General features: G+C 54.2%; 1 protein-coding gene across 22 annotated transcripts in view; it reads left to right on the top strand.

Annotated features, from left to right (window-relative positions):
• The window catches only part of Srcin1 (SRC kinase signaling inhibitor 1), an 83,436-nt gene that overhangs the window by 27,629 nt on the left and 32,598 nt on the right, over nt 1–23,209 (top strand). For 15 of the 22 annotated variants that reach the window (XR_004945690.1, XM_036197386.1, XM_036197384.1 and 12 more), the window contains 3 exons: nt 11,809–12,110; nt 15,110–15,208; nt 21,689–21,712. Coding sequence is in view for 19 of the 22 variants with exons in the window: in XM_036197386.1 (XP_036053279.1) it covers nt 11,809–12,110; nt 15,110–15,208; nt 21,689–21,712 (425 nt within the window). In the remaining 3 variants the exon portion in view is untranslated. Of the gene's footprint in view, nt 1–10,699; nt 10,733–11,808; nt 12,111–15,109; nt 15,209–16,828; nt 17,204–21,688; nt 21,713–23,209 lie in introns of those variants that run through there. The other 7 variants (XM_036197391.1, XM_036197388.1, XM_036197373.1 and 4 more) reach the window with 5 other exon arrangements.

The following is a 23,209-nucleotide window of genomic DNA, read 5'->3' as shown; positions in this document are numbered from 1 at the left end:
GGTCGTCTAGTACATTCCTAAGACCTTGTCTGAACTACTGGAGCAGTTCTGAAGGACACCAGCTAGGAAGGGGAGGGACATCAGGGGGACTCCTCTAGCAAGGCCAGTGCAGTTGGGAACTGGAAGCCAGACCATTCCCAGAGGACCTGTCCAACAAGGAAGGTTATTGGTGTAGCAGCCTCCTTCACCCCCAAAAGGAGAGGTCATAACCTTCCCTGGGGCCCTGTGAGAGTCTGGGCTCTCCTTACAGCTTACTTTCAGGAAGAGGAACCCACATGATGATGGACACCTTTGCTGTAGTGAGGTCTCCATTCCTGGAGGCCTCCAAGCCCTGGCTACAGGGCTGATGAACAGGAGACTGTTTCTGTCACAGCCTGGGGCCTGCTGGGGGAGTGCTCTGAGCCTACCAGGTTGAAAAGGGGGTTTAGAAACTCTTCCAGAAGGACAGTGGGCAGGAGGGTTGGGAAGCGAACCGATGGGGAACTGGGGCTCAGTAGTCGAGGGTACTGGGAAAGGAGGGTGGGAACCCTGCTTCTCAGAGCAGGAGCTTCCTCTCATCCATGCCCATCTTGGGCAAAGTCACCCTTCCTGGGTTTTAGTCTCCTGACCTATACAGAGAGCAGCCTCACAAGGCTCCTTTGAGAGTTAAGTGAGTCAGAGCTGCGAGCGCCCTTTGAAGCGTCGTCATGCCCGAGGCTACACAGGGACAGGCCCTGCTCCTGCCTCATTCCTGCTTTCTAGGCAGCTCACTGGCTGGTTTCAACTTCTCTCTTTTCTCCCTTTCTCCCTCCCTCCTGAGAACCACTGTGAAGTTCTGTGAAGTTTGGCTCCCCTCTTTCCAGTCCTCTGCCACACCCTCACCATGTCCTGGGGAGATGTACCCAGTTCCACCAGGCCCCGTTTTCTGTCCTCTACACTGGGTCTTCTGTGGCTCCCCTTCTGGGACTGTATCTGGTGTATACATGGTCATGTAGTCAATCAACAGTCAGCACTGGCCTGTGCCCCCCTCTCTCCCTCCTTTTCTTTCCTCCTCTTTTTCTCCCTCCCTCCCTTTCTTGTACCCAGGATGGAGCCCAAGGCTTTGCAGTCTGCCACTCAGCTGGGTCCCCAGCCTTTCTCCCCAACTTTGTTGTTTGAAACAGCATTTAAAGTTACTCCGGTTGACCTTGAACCCTCTCTGTAGCCCAGGCAGGCCTTGGCTTGTGGTTCTGTGTCAGCCTCCAGAGTAGCTGGGATTACAGGCCTTCACATCAGGCCTAGCATTTTCCCTTTTAGTAGTGCTGGGGATGGAACCCATCACCTTTCCTGTACTAGGAATGCATCATGCCCTGCCCAGGGTTTCACCCATTTTACTCAGGGGGCCTGAGCATATGTAAGCAGAGGGAAGACCCCAGTCTTTAGCAGATGCCATGGCACAACAAGGGCTTGCCTCCTCCTTCCAGCCTGTGCTGGGGGGAAGATTCAGGTTGGACAGCAGAGAGGACTTCCCCTGGCGTCATGTAATCAGCCTCGCTTTCCTGAGCCTTTGCAACCCTGGCTCCTATGGCCCCTTCCTCTAGACCTCTCAGACACTAGGGAGAGAAATGGGGTGCAGGGGGGCTAGAGTGACTTACTCTGGAGGGGAAGCCTAGGGGCTGTGTGCCAGCTGATAGGAGCTGGGTGACCATGTGCCTCACTTGTACCCTGGAGGAGAGGCCAAGGTTCTGTACCAACAGAAGCAGGGCAGGACCCCAGGAAACCTCAGCATTGGCATTGGCTCGCTGGTTATCTGCAGAGTCCGCGGCCTTGAGGTCGATTGGGGGTTGATTTTGCTAGTTCCAAACAGACCAGACACTTAGGGAATCGGGGCGAAGGTGCTAGCTGGTGCCTCGGTGACATCCCCTGTTCCCTTTGGTTTGGTTTGTTTTTTGAGATAGGGTGTCACGTACTCCAGGCTAGCCTTGAATTCTTTCTTTTTCTTTTTCTTTTCTTTTCTTTTCTTTCTTTCTTTTTTTTTTTTGAAACAGGGTTTCTCTGTGTAGCTTCGGAGCCTGTCCTGGAACTCACTCTGTAGACCAGGCTGGCCCCAAACTCACAGAGATCCACCTGCCTCTGCCTCCCAAGTGCTGGGATTAAAGGTGTGCGCCACCACTGCCTGGTTGGCCCTAAACTCTTGCGTAGCCAAGGATGACTTGGAACTCCAGATCTTCCTGTCTCCACCTCTCTTGAGTACCGTGATTACATACACCAAGCTAGCATCCCATGGCTGTCCCTCCAAGTTGGAGCTCTACTGCTCTGATGAAGAGGTAGGACAGTCTCTCTGGGGACTCAGGCACAAGTGCCGTGTATAACCACAGCCTGGCTAGGACCTGTGTGTCCCTTTGTGTGGCAGTGCCCATGGAGTGTGCAAGAAAGCTGTTGGGGCTGGGTAGTAGCTGTGGAGGTAGTACCAAGTGACCCAGGCATGGTGTATGTGTGTGCTCAGGGTGATGGCCAAAGCTTGATGCTGAGACTCATCCCCAGGGGAATGGTCTCTCTCGCTCTCTCTCTCTCTCTCTCTCTCTCTCTCTCTCTCTCTCTCGCTCTCTCTCTCTCTCTCTCTGTCAAAGATTTATTTATTTATTATGTATACAGTGTTCTGCCTGCATGTCTGCCTGCAGGCCAGAGGAGGGCACCAGATGTCATTACAGATGGTTGTGAGCCACCATGTGGTTGCTGGGAATTGAACTCAGGACCTCTGGAAAAGCAGCCAGTGCTCTTAACCTCTGAGCCATCTCTCCAGCCCGGGAATGGTGTCTCTAAGGAGGTCTCTGAGGGGTCTGGTGAGGCAAGGTCTGCCCAACATTGAGGCCCAAGATGAAAACCTAGTGTGGAGTAGCCTGGGGTCTCTGTCTTGTCCATGCTGCCTCTAGTCACACCTGCTGCCAAGTTGCAGTGTCCTGTGTAGGCATGCTGAAGGAGAGTGGACTCTGGGAGGCTCAGTGACTCCCTCTTCCCTCCCTCCCTTCCTCCCGGCTCCCTGTGGGTTGCTGCTTTCCTCTCTGGTTGCCTCTCCAAGGAACTGTGGAACTGACAGGACATCTTCCCTGGGCGCATGAGCCGTGGTGATGCTGTGCAGGCAGGAGCTAGCTTGTTAACACTGTTCTGTGTGGGCCCATGCCAGGGCTGTTCCAGCCTTTCCAGCTCCCACTTCAGATGGAAGGTGACTGCTCCTTCCTGCATGTCCACCTCCCCTTTGTCGGGGAAGCCAATTAGTCAAGGCTTCACTGGAAGTGAGAAGAGCGCACAGCCCCACCTGACAGCCAGCGAGAGGCACTGAGGCTGGGGTAGACAGGCAACTGGCCTCCACTCACTCCCGTGGCCCCATGTCCTGGGCAGTGCACAGCTTGAGCACCTGTCTGTGATTAGCTTTATTTTGCTTTTGTTTTTGTTTTTGGCTTTGTTTTTTTGAACAAATGAGAGGACCGAGGTCTGCAGAGATGCCTGACCTCCTCAAGGTCATATGACTAGTAACTGGCAGAACTGGGTTTGAGCAGAACTGTCTTAGCTGCAGATTCAGTGATTTTGGGTAATGCCACAGCTTTGCCTGCTGTGTGTGGGAGGGAGGAGCTGGGACCAGAGGGAGGGCTGCGTGTTTGAGATTTTGATTTGTGGCTCATTTGGAAATGGGAATCATGTGTGAGTGTGTGGAAGGGATGAAGTGAGACAGCTTTGAGTCCCATATGTGAACCCCTCCCAGGCTGGGCTGGGGAGCTGGGCCGAGGTGGGGCTGTGACCCCGGGCTTGTGTCTTCTGGCCTGAGTGCTGCTGTGTTGTGTGATTTGAATTGGTTTTTATGCCCTTGGGCCCTGCTCCTGGAGAGGGGCTCCCTTGGGAGCTGCTTTCTGGGAAGTGGCATGGTGGAATGAAAATGTCCCGGTCCCCGGGGGCCCAGCACACTTGGCTTGTGCTTCTGCCTTGGCCACTGGCCTCTTTGTGATGGTAAGGTTTGTGCTCTGGGCCTTAGTTTCCCTTCTGTGGAAGACATTTGGCCGAAGTAAGAGCGCCGTGGGGTTTTTGGACACACCGATGGGGTCAGCAGGAGAACGTCATTATGGTGGCTTCACTCCTCTGTCTAGGAGACGGGAGCTGAGTGAGGTCACAGCCTGCCAGGTTATTGAACCACCTGTGCTGGGCTGGGCAAGCCAGTAGACGTGTGTGTGCCAGGACTACAGAGTGGATGCAGCGCCTGTCAGGCTCTGCGGAGCTGGCTCTTCCCAGGCCCTCCCTCAACCCTGTCTGGTGGTAGTCAGTTCTGGGGTACCCTCAACTTATAGGTCTGTTCTTCAGGACCATTCAGTGTGTCGGAATGGTACCTCTGCTGGAAGGAAGCCTTCTCAGTTCAAGGCCCCACCCTGAAGAGGCCCTCGACACCACGAGGAGGCCCTGAACTTAGAGAAAGGCTGTGTCCTGCCCCTGGAAAATAATGCTCAGCTGGATGCTGGAGTCCAGGTGAGGCTGGGGCTGTTTGGAGGTGAGGTGGGCAAGTATCATGCTGTACTCAGACTAAGGGGGCAGGGCTGTTCCCACTGGCCTCACGTCAGAGGACCCAGACACCTAGCTGAGGTCCTGTTTAGTGTCTCCCACCCAGGAATCGTATCCTGTGGAAAGCGAGAGAAATTCCACAGGGGCTGGGGAAGCTCAGACCCCACCCCACTGCTCCTCCTAGGCAGGTAAGTTCTCCCTCCTGAACCCTGAGGAGGTCCTTTAATTAGATTCCAACTCGTTTAACCAACTAAGTGGCCTTCGGTGGGTTTTAAATCTGCGCAAATTGGTTTGTGTTTTTCTGCCTGCGTGAGGTTGTGACTGGCAGGGCCAGTACCAATCCTGTGCTCTCCTGGCTTCTCCCAGGGCTCTTTCCCCTCCTGTCCTAGCTGATTCTGGATGCCCAGCTTCCTAGGAAAGGGAAAGAACACAGGGACACAGGCAACAGTCTCCTTCCTGTCCCTTAGCCCCAGAGAGGGAGGCCATGGGTGACCTCCCAGGCCCTCACATTCCCAGGAGGAGAGTCTGTCTTGAAGCTCTCCGGGATGGCTCTGTAATAACTGAGTGGGGTAGGGCAAGGCCTGGAGATGTCACCAGTGGGCACTCTCTTGCCTTGCTCATCTCGTGTCTGTGGCTATAGGCCCCCGGAAGCCTAGTGCACCTTTAGCTCTGCCTGGCCCCCTGCCTCTGTCTTCTCAGTTCCAGATCAAAGCCTTGGGACCCCAGGGATGATAGTTTTCTGTCGCTTTAGTGTCTCTGGAAGTCACCTTTATTGTCTACCCACCTTCCCCATGTTTTCAGCCCCTTTCCTCTCAGCTCTCCCTCTCGTGGGATCCCCTCCTCCTTCCTCCTTGTCCCCCCTCTGGCCCAGATGAGGGTTGTGCCACGATGACCTGGCATCTAGAGAGTGGAGCTGGGTCGTCAGAGCTTGGAGAGTTGCGGGGTGCAGGCATGGAGGTCCCTGGCTGGGAGCTGGGTGGGAGCTCCTGTCTCAACCTGTCAAGCTTGCGTCTCCCCTCCGGTCACCCTTCCTCCCCACCCCCACCCCTGAGGCTCTTGTAAGAGTGACAGCAAGACTCAACAGGGCGCTGGGCATTAGCAATTTAGGGGGATATTACACAGGAATGTTTACAGAAAGGCAATTGCCTGGAAAATGACTTTGGTGGCTGTGGTATGGGGCGGAAAAGCTGGTTCTGGAAAACAGACACAGATGGGCTTCTGCTCCAAGAACCCACAGACAGACAAGCAGGGTGAGAGGCAAGGCACCCACAGGCCACAGCATAGGCCTCCCCTGTGCAAGCAGGGCCGGGCCTGGCTCCTAGAACAGTGGCATTTAAGAAACAGATCTGGGCCTCCGACCTTTGTCCTCTGGCCTCTAGCCTCCAGGCTCATCAGGCTTCCAGACTGCATCAGGTGCCAGCAGGATGAAGCTGTCAGGCCCTATTGACTGTGGCAGCGCCTCAGGGCTGCTCCTGGGTGACTTGGGCACCTCTTGCTCTGGCTATAGAGGGGACACCAGGAGCTCTGTTGCCTGCACATGTGTGTGTGTTCATGAACAGGGTACTCTGGGGTGTGAAGCAGGTCCCCTTCTTTTCTGGAAACCGGTTGGGGACCGGAGGAGTTGCTGTCCCACTGAGTGTGTTAGGCCTCCGCTTTCTGCTACATCTCCTCTCCTTTGGGCCGCTGCCTCTGTCCAGGCTGTGGATTGGGAACACCTGTAACAGCCCCTTCTTGCAAGGGAGCAGCCTTGCCTAGCCTCTTGGTGTCCATGCAGAAGGAGCTGGCTGTCTCAGAGGCTCTGAGCATCCTTTCCTGCCACTGTCTGTCACTGCAGCTCTGATCTCCTCCGTTTTCTCTCCTTTGTCGTCTCTCCCCCTCCCAATCCTCTTCGGAAGATGATGTCATGTTCCAGTGCTGCCCAGCGACAGGCAGGGGACAGAGTAGATGGTGACATGCAGAATTAAGAAGCCAGGTGGGGACGAGAGTGAAGACTTAGGAGATGGTGTCATTGAGATGCTGGGGTCTTCATTCTTCTCATGAGCTACTGTGATCTCATGTAAAAGAATTCAGTGGAGGGTAAAAATAAATCAGGCCCATAAATAAACTGGGGGAGGGGTTGGGAAGCTGCTGAACAAGTAACAATGTTTCTATGAGGCACCTGCTCTTTAATCACAGCCAGCCACTGGGGGGAGCCCACTGCTTCCCATCACGCCACGGGGCCACCGTCCCCTTCCCTAGTGCTAGGCCCAGCAGAGGTGACATGTGGAGCCCCTCTCCAGTCCTGATGCTCCATCTGGGAATCTTAGAGCTCAGTGTATGCTTGTCATCCGGTACTTGGGCAGATGGCAGAGGCTGGACTGAGAGTTTGAGGCTAGCCTGGGCTACACAGTACATTTCAGGATATATGTACAGAATGTGTCTCAAAAGAGCCAAAAGGGACTGGGCGGTGGTGGCACACGCCTTTAATCCCAGCACTCGCGAGGCAGAGCCAGGAGGATCTCTGTGAGTTCGAGGCCAGCCTGGACTACAGAGTGAGTTCTAGGAAAGGTGCAAAGCTACACAGAGAAACCCTGTCTCGAAAAACAAAACAAAACAAACAAAAAACCAAAAGGGAAAGGAAAAAGAATCATAGTGGTCCTGTACATGTAGGGTCCTCGGAAAGAGGGGAGACCCTGCAGCCCTCCTTTAGCTCTCTGGCTTTTCTCGTGCCATGCCCCTCCCCCAGCACACCCCAGCCCTGTTTCCCCACTTGCTGAATCCCTGCCTCTGCTGCTCTCCTTCCCCATACTCCCCCCAGCCTAAACCCTGCCAGATCCACTACTGATCTGGTCCCTGGGCCTGGAGCCTGCCGCCAGCTCTCTGGACCCATTGACCACCCTGGCTTTTTTCCTTAAACTGCGCAGTCCAGAGAGAGTCAGGGCAGCTTGTAGACTGTGCTGGAGTTGGCTCAGAGGGGGCCAAGACTCCCCAGCCAGGCGTGTCTCTCACTGGAAATGACACACTTTCTCTCCTTGTCACATTTCTCCCCTGTGGGGCAGGGTTTAGAGGTTAACACCCCCATTTTACAAATTAGATACCTTGCTTGGCTGAATGACTGGTATGAATGACTGGTATCCCTGGGGGAGGAGCCGATTCAACCCAAGTGAGGGTGACTTGGCCACAGTCTAACTTCAGATGCCCAGGCTGTAAAAGACCGAGGCAGTTGGGTGTACCTTAGTTGTTACAGTGCTTGCCTAGTGTGTTTTTTGTTTGTTTGTTTTTCGAGACAGGGTTTCTCTGTGTAGTTTTGGTGCCTGTCCTGGATCTCACTCTGTAGGCCACACTGGCCTCGAACTCACAGAGATTGGCCTGCCTCTGCCTCCCGAGTGATGGGATCAAAGGCGTGTGCCCCCACCGCCCAGCTTGAGCTCTGGGTTTGATCTCCAGCTCTGCTTAAATCAGGCATGGTGGCTCATTCCTGTAATTCCAGCACTTGGAAGCGAAGAGGAGAGGATCGTGGCTATCCTTGGCTACAGAGGGAGTTTGAGACCAGCCTGAGTTTATGTGGAACCCTGTTGGGGGTAGGGAGAGAAATAGACAAAGAGAATGAATGGATACAAATCAATTTCCTTTGATTATTCCTGAGCTGATTCCCTCTTCAGGCCAGGTTGGTCCTCATATCTCCTCCAGGCCCTGTAGAAAGACACTCAATATATCCCCAGCAGGACATCAGGACTCTGGGTTCCTTCACTCTCTGAGCAAAGTCTATAATCTCCAAAGTTCTTAAACTGATCTACAGCCTTTTAGATCCAAGCCTCTCCTCCTCCCTACCACCACCATCCTGGGAGAACTGGGTAGCCCCTAGGGTTCCCATGGTCATCGCCTGCCTTGGACTAGTACACTATCTCCCCCACACCAGAAATGTGATGTCTTCCCAAGAGTAGGGAAGGAGGTGTGTGGGACAGGGGTAGGAGAGGAGATCTGGGACCAGGAGGGAAGTCCATGTGTGTCCAGAGTCCTCTGGGACAGAGAGGGCTTGTTATTTGAATCTTAGATGGTCTTTTAATTAAAAAACAAAACAAAACAAAACAAAACAAAACAAAAAAAAAACCCAGAGCCAGATATCAGGGTGAAAGCTGAAAGATCAGAGAAGCAGAACAGCCAGCTAAGTTCTTACCTCTATGAAATCCTCAGCCTAAAGGGAGTGAGTTCCTGTTTCCTCATGCCTTACATACCTTTCTCTGCCCTGCCATATTACTTCCTGGGATTAAAGTCATGTGTGCTTCCCAAGCAAAGACATGAGATCTTGTGCTGGGATTAAAGGTGTGTGCCACCATTACCTGACCTCTATGACTAATCTAGTGGCTGGCTCTGTCCTCTGATCCTCAGGCAAGTTTATTAGGGTATACAATATATCACCACAAGGGCTGGCAGGAGGAGAGGTAGTCTGGGCCCAGAGTTAGGTCTAGCAATAAGGCCAGGCAAAACACACATGGACTGGACAGAGAGGGCTACTAAGTGCCCAGTGCCCTTAGCCATGAAGGTCTCCTTCTCTGCTGTCCTCAGTGGGGTGTGACCCTCTTGGTGTCAGTGAGGGTGAGTGAAGGAGTGGGGAAGTTGGGGTCTACACCTATAGAGCTCTCAGCCTGCTCCCCCACATGACCCAGGCCATCCTTCTTGGCCTCGGTCACTGCCCAACCTGGCTTGCCACAAGGTCTGAAGCTGTCAGGAAGATGACCACTGTGTACCTAGCCTTACTCAGTCAGCAGGCTTCTTCCCCAGTTTTGTTATCAGGGACTGTTCACATTGTATCAACTTAGTATTGCTTCTGTTAACACAGGTTCGCTTTGAACTTGGCTGTATATCCTTAAGAGGATATTACCACCTGAGGGACAAGATCTATAAAACCAGAGATTTGGTCCCCTCCCTCAGATTTGTTCTAATCCTTATGAAAATAAAGGTGTAATCAATAAAGTATAAAACACTCCTGTAAAACTCCAGCTGAGGCAGGAGGATCAGTGATCAAGGCCAGCCTGAACTATATTTCAAGACACAAGTTAGTTAGGTAAATTATGTGTCTTATGTGTCTCATATATATATATATACACATACACACATATATAGATAGATATAGATATAAAACATGTCTTCAAAGTCATCACTGTGTGTCTGGACCTCACCTGGGGAACCTTACAAAGGATGGTAATTGTGGTGTAAGGGATACAGGGTGCCTGGAAAGTCAGAGGTGATGACTCAGACCTTGAACATTGGGGGGGGGGGCAGGAGGGAGACAAACCAGAGAATAAAGACGGAAACCTGCGTGATGTGTGGTATGCTCAGTGCTTGCTCTGCTCAATACACAATGTCATCTGTCCGGGGAGGTATGGCAGTGTAAACCTAGTAGATACTGGGTAACACCAGGTAACTTCCTGTCGCTTTGGACCTGTCACTGAACTTCTGCAGTTTGGCAGCCATCTTAGAAATGGGGACCACACGAATACCTACCAGACAGGAGTGTTGAGAGCCCTGGCGACGGTGGGGGCCCTTGGAAGCTGATGACTTAAGTACCTATGGGAGCTGTTGTCCTTGTAGTTTAGTGAGAGAGCCTGGGTCCTCTGGGGCTATGAACCCCAGTTGCACTTGCCTGGGCCACAGCCTGGGAGAGTGTGCTGTATGTGTCAGGGTGGTCCTTTTCCCCCTCAACCCCCTCTGTGTGTGTGTAAGTGAGTGGAGTGTCCATATGTCATTATTGGTGGTAGAATGGTTTGTGTGTGTGTGTGTGTGTGTGTGTGTGTGTGTGTGTGTGTGTGCGCAAATGCTTGTGCATATGTGTGTTGGCACTGAGGTAGCTAGTCTTGAAATGTGGCTCAGTCTCTTCTTTCCTCCTGTGGTTGGCATCGGGTGAGTGAGGCCTGGCAGCAGGTCTGGTAAATAATTGTGTGGAGGGAAGAGAGCTTTCATGAATCTGGCTGGGGCCCAGGATCCCCAGCCTTGTCTCCTTTTGCCCTAGTCTGTCCTTCCAGAAGTTCTGTGGAGGGACAATATTGGTGTGACTGCAAGCCTAGCTGGTGGGGCCTGGGCTCCAGCCTGCCTAGGTCATGCTCAGGGTTGATGGGATGTAGGGTTTAGATGGGATATATGGAGACTGCTTTCTCACTGGGATGACTTCTGGGGAGAGGGCAGGCAACTCTGTGTTCCTTGTCTGGAAAATGGCTAACATGGATACCAGCAGGACCTGCCTTCCTTAGGGGTAAGAGTCGGGGAAAGCAGGGCTTCCGGGGAAGGCTGGGAGCTGGAGGAAGAGGCTGAGGGAACTTGGGAGGGGGTGAAGAGCGTGGAGACCTCAACCCCCGGCCTCCCCCACCCACTCTGTTTGTCCTTTGTCCCCTGTATGTCACTTGTGGGTCTTGAGCTTGCCTATGTGTTGGGAGGAGAGCTTGGAATGGGGCGGGGAGGGGAGGGGCAGGGAGGGGAGAGTTGACCTGTTTTGTCTGCCTGCTTTCTCTTAAGTTTGTCCCAGTCCATCTCTCTGTCCTCTCTGTGCCCAGCCTCTGCTGTCTGTCCATCTGTCTGTCTCTGGGGAGGGAGGGGAAGGGAGTCTCTCTACCCCAGATTTTGGGCCTCTATTCGACTCTGGGAAGAAGCCCTGTGACTGACCTTTGCCCTCACCCCATCCCCCATAATTCCCTGGCCCCTGTCCTATATAGCCCCCAGGTGGAGGATACAGTCCTGAATGTAGATGTGTGGGGAAGGAGCTCATGGCTCCAGCCTCTCCTTCAAGAATGTTCTAGAGCACAGAGTGGCTCCTATCCCTTTTTTTTTTTTTTTTTTTTTTTTTTTTTTTTTTTTTTTTTGAGACAGGGTTTCTCTGTATAGTTTTGGTGCCTGTACTGGAACTCACTCTGTAGACCAGGCTGGCCTTGAACTCTCAGAGATCCACCTGCCTCTGCCACCTGATTTCTGGGATTAAAGGCATGCGTCACTGCCGCCTGGCTTCATTTCCCTATCTTTAGGAAGGGGGCGGAGTGTGTAGTTAGAGAGGTGACCAGGACACCTCCAATACTCCCCACACCTAACTGTTCCCTTGCCCAACAAAATTCCCTGCCTGCTCCAAACCCCACCAAAGAGCAACCTGCATCCAGGACCTGCTCCCTAACCCTAACTTGGAATTCTAGGTTTATGTCAGACTGTTCTTCCCCCTTTCCATCTCCCAAAGGCCTCTTTGCCCTATCAGACCCTGCCCTGCCCCACAGGGATCCTTGTGGGAGATGGGCAGCCCCTTGGCATGGCACCCTGCTGACCCTCGATCCTCTCCCCCTCTCGCAGATCCGGAGCGGAGCAGCCCCCCCATGCTGTCTGCCGACGATGCCGAGTACCCTCGGGAGTACCGGACCCTGGGGGGCGGGGGCGGCGGGGGCAGCGGGGGCCGGCGCTTCTCCAATGTGGGGCTGGTACACACCTCCGAGCGGCGGCACACGGTGATTGCTGCCCAGAGCCTGGAGGCGCTCAGCGGGCTCCAGAAGGCGGATGCTGACCGCAAGCGAGATGCGTTCATGGACCACCTGAAGAGCAAGTACCCCCAGCATGCCCTGGCCCTGCGAGGTCAGCAGGACAGGATGCGGGAGCAGGTGAGTGTGAGCAGAGGTGGGGTCTGTAGGGGGTCACCCAGTACGTTATGGCTCTGGGGCAGAGCTGGGAGCCTGGTGTTGGGGATTTTTGTCCCTGGGCTGTGGCCCTCCTTGATCTTTGCTGGAGCCTGGGGGAGAAAGGAATGGGGCTTAGTCTCCAGGTCCCTGCCATCTGCTTGACACATGGAGTGTGGGTTTGGGCAGAATGTGGGAAGAAGGGCTGGAAGCTGTGTCTTGGAGGCCAAAGGAATGATTCAGAAGAAGAGAAAAGATGCTTTTGGCGCTGAGGATACTGGGCCTGGAACCCAGTGAGACATTTGAAATGTTTGGCTGTGGCACCTCTCTCAGGCCTGGGAGCTTCTGAATGCTGGATCTAACCTGTCCCCAGTTCTAGCCTGAATAGAACCCAGAACCGGGGTCACTACTTCCTTTGAGAACACAGACTGTCTGTGTGACTGAGCTGGAAGCTTGTGTGTGCCTTGGTTCTCTCCTGCCCCCCAGTAAGGTTTAAGGAGGGGCTGGTGCCTGTTCCTCTGGCCCAGGACCTACATGGGGTAGGGTGCCTCTCTTCTCAGCCTCCCCCAGCTTGGCCTCCTCAATGGCCCTCTCCACCCAAGCACTAGCTTTCCTCTAAATTCTTTCTCTCAGGACTAGTGTTCTATGTTTAGGCCTGCTTTGGTAAGGGGCCATTATGGCTGTGTCCCATCTCTGGGAATCCCGGGGTTGTCCTCTCTGGGAGAAGGTGAACAGTGGTCCACTTGCCAGCATCTCTTCAGTCACATTGAGGAGTGTTGGGCCACAGTTCCTTTTCTACGTCAGTGTGACTAGGGGTCAGAGGAGGGATGTGCCCCCCCCCCCCCCCCCCCGGCCCCAGTGCAGAGATCAAGGACATACTGCCATGTTTCTGGGACCTTGCTTGCCCCCAGACATCCTCTTTAGTTTGGTCTGGCTTTTGCATTTTCCTGGCTCCAGAGCCTCCTGGGAGCAGGATTCAGGTTGGTGAGAATCAGGAAGAGTTTTAGACTCACATAGGGCCCTGACCTCCTTAGCTGGGGGAAGAGAAGATTAAACATTGTGTGAGGGGTTCTGGTCAGCTGGGAGGGGCCTTAGGATCAGGGATATCAGTTACACAGGCCTTCTGGGAAGGCTACCCGGAGGAGGTGGGACCCAAATGAAGCCCAGCAGGGTGAAAGGGTTTGAACAGAGGAAGGGAATGCTGTTATCACAGGTGCTGGGGAAGCAGCATGGACTTGAGTTATTTGGAGCATGGCACTGGAGTCCTCTGGCTGGGACAGAAGACTATCGGTGGGTCCTTGGGACATGTGGTACCAGAGTGACAAAGTGGGGTGGTTCGGTAGGGGACAGGAGGGTTATATTTGTTATGGACAGTTAATTGAATCTGGGGGTTGAGAGGCAGGAGGAGGAGGAAAGGAAGGAGTTTGGGCAAAGGGGGAGGGGAGATGAGGCAAGGGTTGTTGGTTGTCTAGGTCTATAAGGGAATGACAGAAAAGGATACAGCTAAGGGCTTGGTACTAAGTGCTGGCCTCGTAGCAGGAGGCTGTGGGTTTGATTCCCAATACTGTGCAAACTGGCTGTAGTGGTGCGTGCCTGCAATCTCATTGCTCTAGACGGGGAGGCAAGAAAATCAGAAGTTCAAGGCCATCCTCAGCTACCAACCTGGGCTACCTGAGACTCTGCTTCAAAAACTAAAATCAAACTTTTTGTTTTTATTTTTATTTATTTATATTTATTTATTTAGTTTTTTGAGACAGGGTTTCTCTGTGTAACAGCCCTGGCTGTCCTGTAACTCACTCTGTAGACCAGGCTGGCCTTGAACTCAACAGAGATCCACCTGCCTCTGCCTCTCGAGTGCTGGGACTAAAGGTGTGTGCCACCACCACTTGGCTAAAATCAAACTCTTGATTGACAGGGAGACAGATGTCAGTCCCTGGGAAAGAAGCAGAGTTGAGTGAGAATCGTGGGGTTGGGGGAGGAGTTAGGAAGGAGTTTCCTAGGATACCAAGTGGACACTTTACATACGTTTCTGGACTCCAGAGGGACCATGGCTTCAGGAGACCCGAGAGCAGTCATTACAGAGACAGAAGTGGGGTGGGGTGTGAAAGGGCCGTTAAAGCAGAATATCATGGTCAGAGATGGGGCTGTGGGCAAGTGGTGCCTATACCTCAGAAGTCTAAGTGGGTCTGGGCAGGGGTCAGAAGAAGCAGTGGCCAGTTTCAATGGTTTGGGGATCAGGTATGGTGAGGAACTGGACACCCTGGTTACAGTCTGGGAGGTTGAGCAAAAAAAGCTTCAAGAGACACCAACCAAGTCTGGCATGGAACATTTATGTATGTTGGTAGGTGGAGGCTGGTAAATACTCAGCAAATAACTAGCAAATACTTCTGGAGTGAATGGTAGCTCAGTCATGCTCAGGTTCATCCGTTTTATCTGTCCTGCCCCCATCTGATCCCTTAGAGGCTTAGTGGCAGGACCCAGGACCCTTTCAGTTGGATGGAGTACCCTAGCATGGTGTGCAGCTGGGCAAACTTTTGGACAAGGAGTGGTTGATTGACAGAGAGACGACTCGGGGGGGGCCAGAGGACCAGGGGCAGGAGGAAACAGTCCTAGGAGAGTCAAGTCTGGTGGCCTTGGGTAGAAGGAAGTCTCCCTTACAGACAACAGGAGTGAGGTCACTCCTGTCCAGTCCCCGTCACTGTGAGGTCAGAGGTGACCTCCTTGGGAAGGAAAGAAGGCAGATCAAGGAGTGTGCAAGAAGGCAGTTAGGAGCTAGAAATCAGGATTCTATCAGGTGGAGAAATTCTGCCCTGTCAGGGGAAAGACAGACATTCGGAAAAAACCTGGGGCCCTAGAGTACCAGCCACTGCGGAGTACCAGCCTCCAGGACTCCAAGCCCTTATCCATTCAGCCCTGCACAGTTCCATCCCCAGCGGCTCCTGCCCGCTCCCCCTAATGGGGTGTCCCTTGCTTCACACACACAGGTCGGCGGCTGGACCGTGGACCCTGTGTGCCTCCTCAGCTCCCTCTGTTCCCACCTCCACGGCGATTCCACCCCCTCCGGGGCTGGCCAGCCTGCCCAGGTGAGCCACCCATCTCCCCCCAAAATCCATGGCGGAGCTTGGCTTTGGGGAGACCCTTTTTGTAGGGGGGATATTGATATTTTTTTATTTTGCACCCCTTCTATGTATGAACCCTCCATTTTCAGGAAACTTCCATGCCCCGTATTCACATCTCCCCTGATTGATTCCTTACCCTCGCCTCCCCAAATCTAGCTGGAACCTTTTTGAGGCATAGTTATGATTTAAAAACAAACCAATAGTCGTTTCTCTCTTTTACACAAGAGAACCTAGTCTTGTTCTTGGGCTTTCGGGAGCCTCTTATACTCATCTTACTGCCCTGTCTATGCCCCGCTCTTCGGTTCTGAGTAGAGTCCCCCTCTGTTACCCCCCCCCCCCCCGGTCTCACCACCAGGAAGTTCTGCGTGGTGTCTTTCTCTTACCCTTCTTGTCATTTTTAAAGAACTAGGGTGTCTAGCCCTTGCTTCTGAGCCTGTTACCCCATTCCTCACCGAGCCTCATTTTCCCTGATAAGAGAGTATATTTCAGCATATGCTCCCAGCCCAAGCCTGGGCACTGCCAGGGGAGAAATGACAGGCATGGGAGAGTCAGGACTTCAAGCTGTACCTGGAGCCAGGGAGTTTTGGACTTGATGGTTATGGTTGTAGGTAGAAGAAGGGCAGCAGCTGGCAGGTCACTGGATGGAAGAAGTCCGGTTCTTCATGCACCAGAGTGTGCCAAAGCTGGACTTTCCCAAGGAAAATGAACTGAAAAGATGTTGTGACCAGCTAGGAGACTATGAAGTGCTAGAGCCAGGGGCACCTGGGCTGAAGGAACTTGTCTAGTAACAGCTTGGCACACTGGGCATCACACTGGGCATCATTCTGAGGGTATGGAGCCGCTTCCTTTCCAGCTCTCAGCTCCATTTTGGCTGAATTTGGAAAGGAGAGAGCAGGGGGTGTGCCTGTTCTTAAGCCTGGATGACAGGTGGGAGAGAGTTGTCCCGAGTAGCCGAGTGTGGTGGGGACCACAGACAGACAGACAGAGGGTTGAGACAATGATATAGTGATGGACAGGCACAGGGTGAACAGGCAGGTCCCTGGTACCTCAGGTTCCTTAGATGGAGTGTGGGTCAGGACTAGTGCTGGGGAGGGGCAGGAATGAGGCTGAGTTGTGCTCCGTGGTGGAGCTAAGGTCTGTCTGCCTGTCTGGAATTCTGCTCCGATGGAAGGAAGTAGAGTTTGTAGGGGACCTTTATCCCAGAGCTTAATAATAAACACAGCATCTTGTCATCTCTTGATACAGCTTATCACATTCCTCCCCACCAGGGATAAGTCTGAGGTTCATTTTTGTAAAGCCCAGGCACAGAGACACCCAGCAAAGGACCAGAATCACACACAGCAAGGCAGGATCAGAGGCCAGCAAGGAAATTTAGGCGTGCTGGGCCTCCCGTCTCAGTCGGGGATTAAGTCACGGAAGGATTAAGGGGGCAAAAGGGCGCTGCTGAGAGAAGGCTAAGGGCCGGGAAGGTGGGGGTAACTAAGACCTTTGGGGATGGGTACAGTGAAGAGGATCCTGGGAAGGGACCAGAGGTTAGACCAAGCCACAGCCCCTCCCCCCGCGCTTCCACAAGGCTGTCTAACCTCCCTCCCTCCTGCTGCAACCCGAGTCCCGGGCGGCGGGCCGGCGTATCGGGTGACCGCGGCGACGTAGCCACCAGCCTCCTCGGCTCTTCGGCGGGGCTGCGCCGGCGGGGCCGCGCCGCGGGAGGGGGCCGAGAGGGGATGCGCACCGCAGCGCAACGCGCGGCGCCAGGTGGAGTCGCGGTTACCGGGGCGACCGGGGCCCGGGCCCGCTCGGCGGCGGCGGCGGCGGCTCTCGCACTGCAGCAAAGGGCACCGGCGGCGGCTGCGGAGGCGGCCGGGGGAGGGGAGAGCCTGCGCGGGTGGGAGTAGCGGGCGGTTCTCCCTCCCCCGCCCGACGCGGATCCGGGCTCCGCGCGTGCACCTGTGGCCGCAGGTAAGGGCGAGCGGCTGTGGGGGACGCGGTAACCGAGTGGGGTTCGGAGGTGGGGGGCGGGGACCTGGAGATCGAGTCCCGATCCACGGTTCGGAGGACTGGTCTAGGGGTGCGGGGCGTGCGGCTGCAGCGAGTTCCCGACCTCGGAGAAACGCCCCCTCCCTTCCCCCACCGCAGCAGGTGCCTTCCACGTGGGTCGGCCCCCTCCCCCAAATGCGGCAGGCGCCCCCTCCCCCAGCCTCGGAAAGTCATGACCTTCCCTGGGTGCGCCCCGGCCCAGGGCGCCGTGCGGCTCCCGCAGCGCACCCCCTTCTCTCACACTCAGCCTCCGCAGGGCTGCGAACCGCTGGTGTCGCTGCAAACCCCTAGGGGAGGGCCGTGTGCGGCGTGGCGGTTGCAGGCTGGCGGCCACCGGGGCCCGTGGCGGAGCCCTAGGCTGAGAGCTGGCGTAGTCTGTGGACTTGGATTTGCAGGAGTTGGGAGGTGGGTGTGTGCGTCGGTCTGGGGATTAAGGAAGGGGGCGCGACTCGTAGGTTGCCTTCCTCTCTGGAGGATGCTCCTTTGGGGCCTGAGGTCAAGGAGGGGTCATGCGGACACCTAGCCTACCCTAGGATGTCTGCCCAGGGGAAGGGGAAGGAGCTGAGGTAAGGTGCCCATGGGGATCCGTCCCGCCCCTCAAGGGCTGGAGTGGGCGGAGGAGGGCCAGCTGCAGGCGAAGAGACGAATCCCAAGACTAACTACTGGAGAGGTGAGGAGTGACAGGTTAACTCCTCAGCCCTGGAGGGAAACGCTGTTTCCTCCACACTAGGGGACTTAGCTTACTTCCTGGGCTCCCTGGGAGAGGTCCCCTCCCCCATGGCTGAAAGCTTGGTCTTGAGGGATGGTTGGCTCCTGTTTTTGCCTCTGCTCCTGCGAGCCTTCACCACCAGCGGCGGGTCCTGCTAAGTCTCTCTCCAGAGCAGCGATACTTTCCCAGTCCCTGAGTTCTGGGGAGGCGAGTCCTCCCTGCACGTAGAGATGCTTTGGTTTTGGTGATGTTTCTGTTGAGTGAAGGGAAGAGGGACCCTGGGTCACTTCTGTCTCTGCCTTATTAATTAATTAACTTATCTAGCCGTCTGTTTATTTACTTAGAGACAGGGTCTCTCTGTTATGTAGCTCTGGCTGTCTTGGGACTCTCCGGGTAGACCGAGCTGGCCTCGAACTCTCAGAGATCCACCTGCCTCTGTGCTGGGATTAAAGGCGTGTGCCACCATGCTCAGCTCCCTGCCATTCATTTTTTCAGGGGTTTTTTTAGACCCGTGTCATTCTCGGGAAAAAGGCTCAGAACAGCCAGGGCCAGGAGTTGGGAGGAGTGGGGCCAGGTCTAGTATTTAGAACTCCCCTGCCTGCTGGCCTTGCCTGGTTTGCTCGATTGGCATTTATTCATCGCCACAGATCTGCTGAGGGTATTGCTACATACCAGGTACTGTGCTGGGCACAGGCCGAGGAATTTACAACTAGGAAAGGGTCAGGGGAGGGACCAGAGGTGTCCCTCTTGCACAACAGAGGAGGAGCCTTGGCTTTCTCTCTTCAGGGATGGCCCCATGGGTTAACACCTGGAAGGGTGGATGATGGCCCATCTCCCCAGGGACTTCTTCCCACTGCAATTTTCCCCTGCCAGGACAGAGAGTTGCTGGGAGACCATGTACCTGGTTCCTGCTGGGACCAGCTGAAAGGATCCCTTTTCCCCATTTGAAGAGAGGTCCAAGGAAGGAGGCGGGACTTGCTTGAGAAGGCTCTGGTACTCAGAGCTGCAAGTTATAGGGCTGAATGGCAGTGCCATGAATCCATCCAAGCCCCCCAAACACAAACACAGCTTCTCTTCCATTTGTACCCTTCCCAGAGCTAGCATGAACTTTCCCAAACACTGATACCACCGCCCTGTCATCTCCCTTGGGCCTGTTTGTGAGCCAAGCCTTCCAGCCACTTCCCAGTGGGTGTGTACAAGCTTGGAGTCCACAGTGGGGCCTAGTCAGTGTGGCTCTAGCCAGGTCTTGCCTGCCCATCTCCTGGGAACACCAGTTGGGTCTCAGTCATCTGCACCAGGGATCCTGAGTCCCTTGTGCTGAGACAGGTGACCAAATTCGGGATGGGACAACTTTTATTGCTCTTGGTTCAGGAAATCAACTCCCTGACTCACAATGATGGTGCCATCATAGCCAATGAATGGATACTGGCTAAAGGTACCACAAATGTCCTGACCCTGCCATTAGAAGGGAACAGAGAAAGGACATTTTCTCTGAGTCTCTGTGTACTTCATACATTGCTCTGATTTTAAAAAGTTAAATTTATTTAGTATGTGTGTGTGTGGGGGGGGGAGTGTGATTGCCGTGGTATATGTGTGTGGAAGTCAGAAGACAGCATAGGGGATTTGGTTCTCTCAATCCACCATGTGGGCTCCAGGTATCGAACTCAGATCATCAGGCTTGGCAGCAAGCACCCACTGAGCTGTCTTGCTGGCCTTTGTGTACTGTTTTGTGTTTATTTCTGTAGCTAGCATTTGCTTATGTGTGTGAATGGGTGTCCTTGCCTCTATGGCTCTGTGGTATGCTGAGGGTATGTGTGTGTGACTGGTCTTACCACCCTCTGTGTCTTTGACTGGGCAGAGTGCTAGCTAGGGTTTTTGGAAGTACATGTGGGTCTGAATCGGGTCTCAGTGTGGATGTCTCTGAGTTCCTGTGTGTTCCTGTGGCCATATCTCGTGGTTTCCCTTAGTGCTGTGCGCCTTGGTGGGTGTGTTTGTTGTTCTGGGCATGTTTGTGACATCCTTGTCTACCCAAGGATGTGTCTTGAGTCTACCAGCTCCCGGCAGGAACAGTGTGCATGCTCCAGGGAGCTGTGGACGGCTCTTGTACCCACTGTGGGTTGGGTAGGGAGGATGAGCCTTTCTCTGCAGAGCCGTCCATCATTTCTGGTCTGCAGACATGACTTTCAACATAAACCTCCTCAGCCCGGCTCTGATGTCTCCTGTTAGTCTACTCTCCATGCTTCCCCTTCTGTCCAAGGTCACAGAAGCTGTGGCTCAAGTCTTTAAGCCTTGCCCCTTCCTGTGATATCTGAGGGCATCCCTTGTCACCTTGGGGGTGCCCTGTGTCCATACAGCCTTTGCTGACCCCTTTTCCTGCCTGGAATGTGTGGCTACTGTTCATCTTTTGGAGCCAGTAATTTGGGAGAGAGGGGGATTGTGGATCAGGTATGCGTGCAGCGTGGTGGCAGACAAACTTTATTCCAGATCCAGGTTGGCATCACTATGAAATCTGTACCCAGCAGTAGCCATCCTCAGCCCCGTCCCAGCTCTTCCCTGCTCCCAACACATCCAGGGGGCACGGGGCACCACAGCATGGTGTCCTTCGAGCGGGAAGCCTCCAGGTCCCTCTCCTCTGCCATTGGCTCTGGGGCCTGGGGAATCTTGTCTGTTCCTGCCAGGCACCCTGGGACCAGGCCATCTGCTGCCTCTGTCCTCCTGCTGGGGCTGGCACCGGTCAGCAGGGTACCCTCCGCTTTGCCAAGAACCAGCCCGCCCTCAGGGCTGTCCTTTCCTTGTTACTAACCATCTGGAAGGACCTTCGGTCTCTAGGGAGGGCAGGACGACCCTGGGTTACTGGAAGTGAGGAGAAGCCTCAAGCCCCTTACAATTCTCTGCTGTCTCCGTAGCTCCAAGGGCTGCCCAGGCTCCCCAACCACTGCCCAGTGCCAGAGGTCACTGGCAATGGTCCACTTTTCTCCACAATCCTTGCACATCCTGGCACACAGGCCTGCCTACCCTGGCCTTGGTCCCAGCTGCCACCATCTACTCCCTGTCCTTAGTCCTACTGGAGTCCTGTTCCCTTTGCAAGGTTTCGTTCCTGTGTTTTCTGTACTTTGATCTGTAGCTGCAACTCCCACTGCAGACTGGCCAGGATCTAGCCTCCGCCTTTGACCCCTCACCTCCATCTACTTCTGCCAGGGTACCTCCCAAAGCCTTATGTGGGTCTGCTCAGCACACCTTCCTCCCATCTCCAGCCCTTCACTTTCCTGACCAAGCTGGAATGCCATCTTTTCTGGGACATTTTACCTGGCCTCCCACACCAAGTACCATCTCTCAGATCCCACCGCCCAGATTTATCACTGCCCTCCCCTCGAGTCTTTCACCACCTCATAGTCATCTTTGCTTCTCCTTTGCCTGTAGTTCTCTCCGAGGTCAGTTACTATGGCTAGAAAGATGCTTAAAACATCTGGAATGTTCTGTTCTGCTCCCCCACCAGCAGACCCGGAACCTGCCCATCCTTGGTGAACCAGAATGTTCCAGCCTGGGGAGAGAATTGAGAGGCATAGGCGTTGCCTACTGTCTGTTCCCCAGAGGGTGGAGGCCCATGACCCAGGGTTGTGTCCTGCGGATCTCTGTCCTGTCCCTGCCTCACTTCCCTGGTAGCCCCTCATAACCATCTCTTCTCTTATTCCCATCAGCAACCAAACTACTGGAGTTTCAAGGTCAGTGCGCGATGCTTCTGCCTCTGTGACCACTGCATGTCCTGTCCCCACCTCCCTGCCTCTGCCTTGCACATGCTTTGCACTGGGGTGTGCGTCTGCAGGGGCCCCCTCCTTTGTGGGCGGTGGGCCTGGGGCTGCCGGCTATGGCTGCTGCTTGGGGGAGAGTCTGGGTTTGTCTGCCAGGGGCTTATGGATCCAGAGTGGGAGTTTTGCCACCTCTGCTGGAGGTTTGGCCTAGAGATGCTCAAGTCTCCAGCTCTCCCAGCCTGCTGGGAGTGAGAAGGATTCCTGACACTTCTCAGCCTAGAGAGTCAGCTGACAGAGGCAGGATCCCAAATGCATGAGTTCCCTGTGGGCCCTGGACCCTAAACTCACACTGTCCCTCAAAGGAAGTCTCATGGCTGCCTTTCTTACTTCCCACTGTGTCAGGACCAGGCAACACACTTGCCCTGTACCCTTAAATTTGTTCACTTTGGGGGCCAGGTCTGGGGAATGGATGCCTTCTTACTGCCTCTGAACAGTTTCTATTACTGAGAACTGGAAGGCTTTCTTTCTCCCAACTCCCAGGATACCATGGTGTCCCTGTGGGAGTCCCCTTAGGCACCCCCTCCATCTTCCTTGGCTCCCACACCCAGAGCTGGGTGAGACAAGCTCTGCTTATCATATAGGGTCTGTGGTCCCTGGAGCCTCAGGCATTATGAAAGGGTAGCAGGCTGTCACCCAGACTGACCAGGTGTCCTAGGTGCAAATGTTTTCTTTTCTGTAAGAAGCCTTGGAAGCAGAGAATCATGGGAGCCTGTATCTGCCTGTCAGCCTGCCTCTCTGGATGGGGCAGGAGAAAGGAGAGGGTTAATGTATGGGCCTGAGGGTCTGATGGCCTGATGGTGAATTCTAACCTGATACTAATTAGCTTAGTGACCCAGCTGTAACTTACAGTCCTCTGGGCCTTATTTCCTCCTTTGGAAGGTGAACAGTGTCTTCATCATAGAGGGGTTCCCCCACTCCCCTTGTGGGGATTAAATTCAGGCTTTTGAGCATGCAACTCTTCAGGGGTATTGTTTTTGTTTTGCTTGCTTTTGAGACAAAGTCTCCCTGACTGGCCTGGATCAGGCTATATAGGCCAGGCTGGCTTCAAACTCACAAAGAGCTACCTGCCTCTGCCTCCTGAGTTCTAGATTTAAAGGTGTGTACCACCATACCCAGCACCCCAACCCTTCCTTACCTTTTATTTTGAGAAAGGATGTCACTAAGTTGTCCAGGCTACGTCTGTAGCTCAGACAGGCCTTGAATTTGTGATCCTCCTGCCTCAGCCTCCAGAATTGCTGGATCACAGGCATGTGCCATCAGGGCTAACACAGAGCTGTTGAAAGATTGAAGAGACGAGAAGAATGCATGTCCAAGGCAGTTTGTCCTGTTAGCAAGCTTTACCTGGTAGCTGATTTCATCAGAGTTAGAGTCTTGACTGCTGACCTGATGCCAGCCTCTGGGTGCTCCAGT

The sequence above is a fragment of the Onychomys torridus genome, chromosome 8, assembly GCF_903995425.1.
Source record: "Onychomys torridus chromosome 8, mOncTor1.1, whole genome shotgun sequence".
Classification (NCBI taxonomy): domain Eukaryota; kingdom Metazoa; phylum Chordata; class Mammalia; order Rodentia; family Cricetidae; genus Onychomys; species Onychomys torridus.
Note: the sequence above shows the minus strand (reverse complement) of the source record. Positions and strands in the feature narration are given on the sequence as shown.